Genomic DNA, 10,137 nt, shown 5'->3' with positions numbered 1-10,137 from the left:
CAATCGGATCAAATGAAGTGATAACTTCATCAACTTCTTGCCAAGGCGTCCAACCGCAAGGTAACAATTTCTGGTTACAACGCATACTTTAACAGCATGAAGCTGAGAATGCCCATACTTTGGGCCCCTTGGTACCAATTGAGCAACGTTTAAACGCCACAGCCTACCTGAGTATTGTTGCTGACCATGTCCATCCCTTTATAACCACATGGTACTCTTCTTCTGATGGCTACTTCCAGCAGGATAACACCATGTCACAAAGCTCAAATCATCTCCAACTGGTTTCTTGAACATGACAATGTGTTCACTTTACTCTAATGGCCTCCACAGTCACCAGATCTAAATCCTGTAGAGCACCTTTGGGATGTGGTGGAACGAGAGATCCACATCATGGATGTGCAGCCGACCAATCTGCAGCAACTGCGTGATGCTATCATGTCAATATGGACCAAAATCTGTGAGGAATGTTTCCAGCACCTTGTTGAGTCTATGCCACAAAGAATTAAGGCCGTTCTGAAGGCAAAAGGGGTCCAACTCTGTACTAGCAAGGTGTACCTAATAAAGTGGCCGGTGAGTGTACATAACATGCAGTGTAATAATAGTGCTTATACTCAGCTATATCTTCTTGAGCTCTTTGTGACACCAGAGAACATGTAAATACACATCAGATATATTACATCACAATTCATTTAGCTCACACCTTTATCCAAAGCGACATACAATAAGTGCATCAAACATGAAGATGCAAACTAAGATAATCAACAATCCTGCAGGTACATCAGCTTTCAATACGGCAAATCATTTTAGGAACTTAATTTGAAAAATTAGACCTTTTTTGGTTTGTTCTTTAGATTGTGTCAGTCATAGGCAGTGGAGACAGGTTGGTTATCACTCAGTCAGCGAAATATATATATCTAGACTTTCTGATATCATGACATCTGTGGCGAAGCAATAAAGAGCTGAATAAACTTCTGTCCAAATAATTTGATTTCCCATTGTGATGACACAGGACGAAAATCAACATATCAGTTTGTATGATTTTGTTTCAGAAAAGTTTGAACGCACCCGTAAAGTATCCAAACTGAAAGCCTTCATTATACAATTATTTTGTATTATAATTATTGGTGCAATGTTAGCAGGTTATGTAAGCTGACTGTTGCAGCAGAGTTAGAAGTTGGAGTCATGAATTCAGTCGCCTTACTGGTAGGTTTCGAGGGCGTGTGGCTGTCAGAGATGGATCACATTTTTTTGGTATTTATGAGCAGCAGTAAAAACAGAACATAACCAGTTTTATGATGTGTCTGTTAAAACAAACCTGCCGCTTTGCACAGGTAGATCATCATTAATCAAATAAATCCTGCAGAGCTCTTAAGATGCGGAAATGTAGTGCAGTAAGAAATGTAATATGTACTAAAGCAGAAGTATAAACAAATGGTGTGGAAATATTAGGAAGCACAAGCACATTCAAATCTTACATAAGTGCAGAGCTTAAGGTATCAGGTTACCTTGAGAGGGTTGGGGGGGGGGGGGGAGGGTGTGGAGCATCGACCCCTCCCATCACCTGCAGCTCTGCCCATTTGAGCACCTTTAAAAGGAGCATCCTCCTGAATCTTTCCTCACTCCTTTGACACACACCTTCATCATCATGGCCCTGATGTACTCCAACCGCAACTCCATTGGCAGCGGCAGCATGAGCGGTGGCGGCGGCTACGGTGGCATCGGCATGGGGCGAGCATCCTCCTTCAGCGTGGCGGGAGGAGCAGGAGGTGCGGGTACTCGGGTCTCCCGGTCTAGCATGAGCTACTCTGCAGGTGGTGGCGGCGCTGGCGGCGGTGGCGGTGGTGGCGGCTTCGGCTATGGTAGTGGAGCTGGTGGAGGCGGTGGAGCTTTCTCTTTTGGTAGCGGTGGTGGTGGAGGCAGTGGTGGAGCCTTTGCTTTTGGAGGTGGAGGTGGTGGCGGCGGTGGTGGAGATGCCAGCTTAATCGGCAACGAGAAGGCCACCATGAACAACCTCAACGACCGCCTGGCCACATACCTGGCCAAGGTGGCGGCGCTGGAGAAGGCCAACGGAGAGCTGGAGCTGAAGATCAGACAGTTTGTGGAGAGCAAGGTCGGCCCTAGCACCCGAGACTACAGCCTCTTCTACGTCACCATCGCAGAGCTGCAGGGCAAGGTGAGAAAGAGGGGCAGCATGGAAAATTGAGTCCAGTGTGGGGTCTGTGGTTTAAAATCTGGATTTTTTGTCTTAAATTAGCTGAGTTAACAAACATTGTATTCCTAATAGTAGGGCAATGATGTTGGAGAAAATAAATATTTTTCAAGATGAAAATAAGAAAATTAACTCGTAATCTTAATTATGGCAGCCTTTAACTTCCGTAAATAATAAGGAGGAATAAAAGATCATGAGTGGAACTGAAAAAACTGATAAAATACAAAATCTTACCCTTAAATAAATGCAATATTGAGAAAAAAATGTACTCTGTGAAAAATATATATATATAAAATGCATGAGTCTACTGAGTTCATTATCTGAAGTTGACAAAGTCCTAATAACAACACAATACTTCTGGGGAAAAACGCTATATTTTTCTTTCAGAATAACAAGCACAAAATGAATTCATGATCTTGACCATGGCAGTTCTGAACTATCGTAAATAATGAAAATAAAGAAATTGATAAAAACAAAGTTCCAAATGTCTGCTGGCGTTCTTCTTTTATTCACAAAAGAAAAATCGCCACGCCTCAGAAACGGGCACTGACTTGAACAGACTGATATTTGACCTCTGAAACCGACTGTCTTTTTTGTGTGTTTTCAGATCCAGGAAGCCATCCTGGTCAAAGCCACGGTCCTCCTGAGCATCGACAACGCCCAACTGGCTCAGGACGACTTCAGGATCAAGTCAGTACCTCATTATTTATCTACCCTTATTTATCTGTACTTATATTTACTTATCCTTATGTATCATCATTTACGTTTAATTATCTGTGTCTAACTTTATTAACATTTCTTTTTTATTTACCTTTGTACCTCTCCTGCAACATATGAAACACGAAAAGCACAATTATCAGTCACCAAAAATCAATACAAATGTAAATAACACTGAAAGTGTTTTCCTGTTAAATTAAATATTAAACAGCAGGATTTTATTATCTGCATTGCGCTCCCTCTGCTGGCAGCTGTGAAGAACGCTGCAGCTGGACTAAATATCACAATACAAAAAGTCTATTTTTTAATAAATGTTTCTATAAGAGCTTAGTTAAGTTATTTTATTATTTTAATTATTAAAAATACTATTGTTATTATCACTACTTTTTTAATTATTATTATTTCAGTTTTGTTATTATTATAAATACTATTACCATAGTTTTGTAACTTTTTTTATTAATATTATTATCAATATAAAACTATTATCTATTTTATTTATTTATTATTTAAAGGGGACCTATCATGCAAAATGCACTTTTTGATGTCTTTTATACATAAAGATGTGTCCCCGGTGTGTCAGGGAACTCACGCAGCGTCAGAAAATAAAACCCTCTCTCTTTTCCTCCGTACCCAAATCTCTAAAAACGGGGCTACAACGGAGCTGATCCAGATTTGCGTCTGATATGACGTAATATCAGAAAGTTGCAATCAGAAACAATGCCCGACTGTTTTGGACTTAATATGGTCGGTGTATACATTAGCATCGCTAACACTCAGAGCTAACCTGTACTGGAGAGCATGTGTGTGAAGAAGCAGGAAATAAAAAGGAACTCACCTTGTGGTATAACCGGCAAGAGAGAAAGCCTTTGAGCTCCATACTGTTTCAGAAATAATCCTTGATAATCCATGATATGGCGTTTCATCACGGCAGTATTTAGTTTAGACAGTAGCTGCCGGGTCCCGCATGAGCTCAGCCCCCTCCTTTTTAATTTTTTATACATTTTTCTTTTTTAAAAGCTTTATACCCAAAATCAGCACTTTTGAAACAGGAAGTGAAATAGAGGGATATGAGCAAGCCCCCAGGAAGTGCGCCGGACTGTGAGGGAAATATTTGTCATGGCCAAACGGCGGTACTACACTTCCGTATCAGTCGCTGGGCCCGGAAATACTTTTTCCCATTGACTAACATTGGGAAAGAGACGTCTGTAAATCGTTGGATAATTTTTTTTAAACTAAAAAAACTACCCAGTATGAACATTTGTATAGCCCTTATTAAAAACATTCGGTCCTCAAGTTGTAAAATGTGCTAATTACGTTATTCTGAGAGTTATTTTCTTCTGCATTATGAACGCGGATCTAACCCACGGGACCGCGCCGCCCGGCACGTTCATGTGACGTGTTCAGTACTACATGAGTTTTACCTTTACCCATGGATGCACAATAAGAACGGATTATATGATTATATGAATACTTTCGTGACGTTTCGCTCTCTCAAAAGTTGGGCCGTTTTGTCTTCATGCGCCAATGAGCAACTCTCATAGGAATGAACGAGGCCCCGCCTCCCACGCTGTATCCAGTTCTTATTATACATCCATGGATATGAGGCATGGCTAGAATGGGTGATCTGTTTGGTATTTTGAGCAAAACACAAAGCTTTTAAATTATTTATTTTGCTCTCATATGATGGTACAGGTATGAGAACGAGCTGGTCATGCGTCAGTCTGTGGAGGCGGACATCGCCGGGCTGAGGATGGTGAAGGTTGAACTCAGCGGCGCCATGACGGACCTGAGCATGCAGCTGGACACTCTGAAAGAAGAGCTGGTGTCCATGAAGAGTAACCATGAGGAGGTACTATTAGTGTGCTAACATATAGTCTATAGTTGCCAGCACTGTGAACCAGGAAATGTTGAGTACCCCAAAATGTATCTTAGAAATGTATTGTACCCCCAGTAATTACAAACTGCCGGATGCTAACTCACGTAATAGGTCAATTTGCACAATTAGCATCAGTTGCGTTAAATAGCATTATAGCCTATAATGCTTTTAAACAACAGTTAAAAAATGGCATGGCTGATTTGGACAATTTTGGAGTGGTTTTGGAGGTTATGAGGATGCTGAATGCCTTTCTGACATGTTCATGATCAACAATGGCAGTTTTTACCGGTATAACCTGTATAAATATGGCCACTCTGAAGGTTCAAACTTCCATTTTACACCATGAAAACATTTCATTGTGTTTCATGTCCACATTCATTTGAATTAACGCAATGAAATGCTAATTGTGCAAAATGGCCCAACATACAGTATGCGAGTGAGCATCCGGCAGTTTCTATGTGCTGGGGACCCGTACTATACATTTCTAACATAAAACGGTGTGTTACTCAACATTTCCGTGTTCCCTATAGGACTCTATGAGCTGACAGCTAGACTATATACTTTAATGCCAAAAAACTAAATCCTGGTTTAACCTCAGACAGCACCATGATACAAGTCCAGATTTAAGATAATAAGTTAAGATGCTTTCAGGAAAAATCCCTGTAGAAACAGACAGACTATAAATCATTTTGTATTTTTATTAAGCAGGGTCCTGATTCAGTTAAAGTACATTTCAATCGTTTGCCAAGTGAGTACTTCCTGTTTGAGTACTTCCTGCCAGTTTACTTGTGTTTCCTCCCCGCGCTGGGAGTTTACTGTATTGTTAAAAACCTGATGATATCATTTCGTTATTTATTACAAGTGGACTCTATGAGCTGGCAAATCGATTAATACTAAATATTAATCTTGCAGTGTTCATAGATAGATATATGGATAGATAGATCAATTGATCTGAGTCTTTTTACTTTTTAAGGCAAAAGCCTAAAACACAAAATGATTTAGTCTCCAGCAGAACTATATCTTTGTGGAGACTCATTTTAGAAAATAATGATGAAGTTGACCTTTCTCAAATGCTCAGCAATGTCTGATGTGAGTGTGTATGTACCCCCCACCCCCAAGGACCTGCTGGCGATGCGTAGCCATATGAGCGGCCAGGTGAACGTGGAGGTGGACGCCGGTCCGCAGGAGGATCTGAACAAAGCGCTGGAAGAGATGCGGGAACAGTACGAGGCCATCACCGCCAAAACCAAGCGTGATCTGGAGAGCTGGTACGCTACCAAGGTAAAAACCCTGGTAGAGAAGTGCGAGAACATTTTATTTGGATGGTTTGTGCTGACTTCCTGTGCTCTTCGCAGTCGGAGGCTATCGTCAAGGAGGAGGAGACCACAATAATGAGCATGCAGACCACCAGCACAGAGGTGAAAGAGACCAAGAGTTCACTCCAGGTTCAGGAGATCGAGCTGCAGTCTCAGATGAGCATGGTGATTATTATTACATTTCTTTTTTTTTATTATTATTATAATAATTAGTAATATTATTATTCTTTTATGATTATTATTTATTTCATTAGTATTTGTATTATTATTATAATTATTATTAATATGAATATTATTATTATTATTATTATTATTATTATTATTATAATTATGATGTTTAATAATGATAATTATTATTATTATTATTAGTTATTTATTTATAAATATTATTTGTATATAACTTTTTTTGTTGTTGTCATTATTTCATACAGTCAATGTTATTATAACAACTATAAAAAAATCTATAATTTTTTCGTTTTTTAAATGTATTTGCTGTTTAATAATCTATGGTTATTATTATATATATATGTGTTTTATTATTATTATTATTATTAATATAATCATTATTATTATTTTATATAGTTTATGGTAATTCTAATTATTAGGATTATTATTCATTAAGATGATGGTGATTTTATTTACAATATGTTTTATTATTATTATTTCTACGATTATTACTATATAATATAATTTTTCCTTTGTATTATTATTATTTTACACAGTGATTGTTATAAGTATAATTATTATTCAGTCTTTAGTTAGGTCAATATAAAGTCTCACACGTGACTTCTAACTCACTGCTTCTCAATAATAAACCAATTTGCATTTTGTCAAATAAAAAATGTTGCAGATAAACATACTTTTACTTCGGTAAGGGTTTTGAGATTCATTCTGTGACGATGCGTTTTGTAGCTCATGCAAGAACTTTTCCTCCAAACCTTTATTTGCTTATCTGTTTACGGCATATAAAGATTTTAAAAAAGGAACACACAAAATGTGGAACTCATTATAGGATTCTTATTTTGCGAGGTGTTCAAGATGAACTAACATGTTTTTTAAACTCACTGTCTCCCTGCAGAAAGCCTCCCTTGAATTGCAGCTGGCTGATATCCAGAACCGCTACTCCATGCAGATGAGCCAGTTCCAGAGCCAGGTGAGCGGCATGGAGGAGCAGCTGATGCAGCTCAGGGCTGACCTGGAGAGGCAGGGACAGGAGTACCAGATGCTGCTGGACATCAAGACCCGCCTGGAGATGGAGATCGCGGAGTACAGGAGGCTGCTGGACGGAGAGGCCGCCGGGTAAGAGGAGAAAATCAGCTTAAAATCAAAAATCAAAATCAGTCAGTGATGTATGAACTTCAACACTAAAAAACATTTAACATTTACCGCACAGTGACTTTTACTTTGCGTACTCAAAAAAGTAGCAGATGATTTGCTATATTAGTATAATAATAATAATAATAATACATGGTATTTATATAGCGCTTTTCCTGGTGCTCACTAATGGTGCAACATAATAAGAGAATTAAAATAGGAAAATAAAAGCAATTAATAATTTTTAATTAATCAGTTAAAAAACTGATTAATGTAAAAATTATGTAAAGTCTTTCTGAATATTTCTAACACTGTGGGGCAATTTTTCTCGTTTAACTTTATATTTTAAACTTACTGTAACTTCCTGTGCTCGTCTCCCAGGTCCGCCGCTCTCTCCTCCTCCGCTCTCTCCTCCTCTATCTCCTCCTCCGCTCTCTCCTCCTCCTCCGCTCTCTCCTCCTCCTCCGCTCTCTCCTCCTCTCTCTCCTCCTCCTCCTCGAACACTTCGAACACCACGACCACCACCGTCATCACAAACGTCATCGAGGAGACAATTGAAAACTGATGAAGAGTTTCTCCTTCCTCTTCATCAGCCGCAGCTCCATCCTGACGACAATCCGGCTTGTGTTCATGTGATGGAACATCTTTACTCTGCTTCTGCAAATAAAACTAAAGATAACTCAGAGCGTGTCTGAATTTTCTGTAACATAAGATGTAGTTATTATTCAACCTCTAATCTCTAAATATATGAATCCAGTAATAGGCAGTGGGCGAAAGTAACTAAGTACCTTTGCTTAAATACTTAATCCTGTTATTACACCGGAATTACACTGTTATAATACCCACATTACACATTAATACACCCCTACTACACCCATGATACACAATTATTACACCCGTATTGCACCCATATTATAACCATCTAACTATTATTACACTGTTATAAGACCCATACTGAACCCATGTAACACCAATATTAGATCTATTTAACATATTACACCCATGTGACACCATAATTACACTGCTACCAACCCCTATTACACCCATATATCAGGTATTACACCCATATTACAAATTGATACACCCCTATTACACCCGTGATACACCATTATTTCACTCATATTACATTGTTATTAAACCCATATTACACCCATGTAACACATATATTACATTGTTATTACACTGTAATCAGACTGTTATTACTTCCCAATTACAGATTAAAACACCCCTATGACACTATGATTACACCTGTATTAACAACCATATTGTACCTATGTTACACAATTATTTCACCTATATCACACTGTTAGGCCAGGTTCACTTTATGCTGCGTTTCCATTACAGTTTAGGAACTGGGGTAGTATCTATAGTAACGCAGTGTAGGCGTAGCCGTGACGTCATCTTCAAAGCGAAACACAAAACCAACATCAGCCGTTAGCAGTTAGCCCTCAGTTGTTGTGAGTGTGGACATATACATATACAGCATATACAACGTTAGCTTAGCCAATCTCCATTTAGAAAACACGCATTTTAAAAGGTTTTTCTCCTGCCGTCTGTCTGCAGACTTGTCAAAGCATTAATTCATGGTTTCTACTAACCGGTATCAGTATGTTGTTACTTCGGCATCATTTTGAAACGTGTATTACAATTAAATGACGGTCAAATATGTTCATTTTGTTGTAGTGGCCAGCGATTCTCTCACTAGTTTAGCATACTCAGCCCGGTTGTTGGCCCGGAAAGAACCTCAATTTTGGAGAGCCAGAAAAACTGTGAAAAAGTACCCGCTAGCCGGAACTACGCCTAGCGGAAACGCAACCAAAAACGGCTTAAACCGCGCTCCGCGCTGTAGTGGAAATGCGCCATAAGACCTCCATCTGAAGAGCTGCTTCATCTATGGCAGTCACCAGCCTTTTGGCCTCTCCAGTCCACTGCCCGTCTGCTGACACAGAGAACGGCTGTCTGAGGAAGAGGCGGATGTCACCTGAGATTTTAGGGGAGCTTTCAAATCGCTCCTTGAAGTTTTCTGCCAGTTTTGACACAAAATCCTTCATTACTGGATTTCATTCTTCTCGCAGTGCTCACGCAGACGTGGAAAGTGCAGCTTCCTCCCATGAATGTCTCTCTCCAAAAGGTGCAGCTTTGACCGGAAAGCTTTAACCGCCTCGTACATCTCAGCAACAGTGTGGTTCTTGCCTTGCAGCTGCAGGTTAAGGTTTAGATTTAGATGAGACATGATGTCACACAAAAAATTAACATCTGCTATCACCTTGGTGTCAGTTAAAAAGCTCAAAAACTCATGGGCTTTTTGGCTCTGCAAGCTTGATAAGAACCAGTTCATCACGCAGGTCGCACACCCTCTCCAACACACGGCCCTTGCTCAGCCAGCGAACATCGTTGTGCAGTAAGAGATCCTTGTGTTCAGCTGACATTTCCTCTAGCAACGATCTAAAATACAATTACCGAGCTTCAACCATAGCTGAGGATCTTGGGTAATCAGTTCAGTGGGTGTGTATCGCCTACGTCTGTTTCCGGTGACTTTATTTAGAAATTCAGTTCCTGACGGACGGCAAAAAAGCCTGAGATTATAGAATTAAACAAATAAATAAAAACAAGGATGATTGTGTGTTATTGTTGAGTAAATAACAGTGTGTTATTTAGAAAAGAATAACAAATTAGAAGGAAAAAAAGATTTAAAAAATACATAT

The 10,137-nt window shown here is 39.4% G+C and overlaps 1 protein-coding gene across 1 annotated transcript; it reads left to right on the top strand.

The window, feature by feature from the left end:
- The first annotated feature begins 1,606 nt into the window (after positions 1–1,606).
- On the top strand, positions 1,607–8,117 carry LOC117469328 (keratin, type I cytoskeletal 13-like). The gene is made up of 7 exons (XM_034113758.1): positions 1,607–2,173; positions 2,817–2,899; positions 4,619–4,775; positions 5,922–6,083; positions 6,158–6,283; positions 7,197–7,417; positions 7,814–8,117. The coding sequence occupies exons 1-7, from the start codon at positions 1,646–1,648 to the stop codon at positions 7,995–7,997; spliced, it is 1,461 nt and encodes a 486-aa protein (XP_033969649.1). The 5' UTR covers positions 1,607–1,645; the 3' UTR covers positions 7,998–8,117.
- Positions 8,118–10,137: the final 2,020 nt, after the last annotated feature.

The sequence above is a fragment of the Trematomus bernacchii genome, unplaced genomic scaffold, assembly GCF_902827165.1.
Source record: "Trematomus bernacchii unplaced genomic scaffold, fTreBer1.1, whole genome shotgun sequence".
Lineage (NCBI taxonomy): Eukaryota > Metazoa > Chordata > Actinopteri > Perciformes > Nototheniidae > Trematomus > Trematomus bernacchii.
The sequence above is the reverse complement of the archived record's forward strand: the minus strand, read 5'-3'. Positions and strand labels throughout refer to the sequence as shown.

Excerpts from the sequence above, each read along its gene's own strand:
- LOC117469328 (XM_034113758.1), top strand. The coding sequence starts at position 1,646 with ATGGCCCTGATGTACTCCAACCGCAACTCCATTGGCAGCGGCAGCATG. Across the intron at positions 2,174-2,816 it reads TCGCAGAGCTGCAGGGCAAG|ATCCAGGAAGCCATCCTGGT; the intron begins GTGAGAAAGAGG and ends GTGTGTTTTCAG. Across the intron at positions 2,900-4,618 it reads CAGGACGACTTCAGGATCAA|GTATGAGAACGAGCTGGTCA; the intron begins GTCAGTACCTCA and ends ATGATGGTACAG.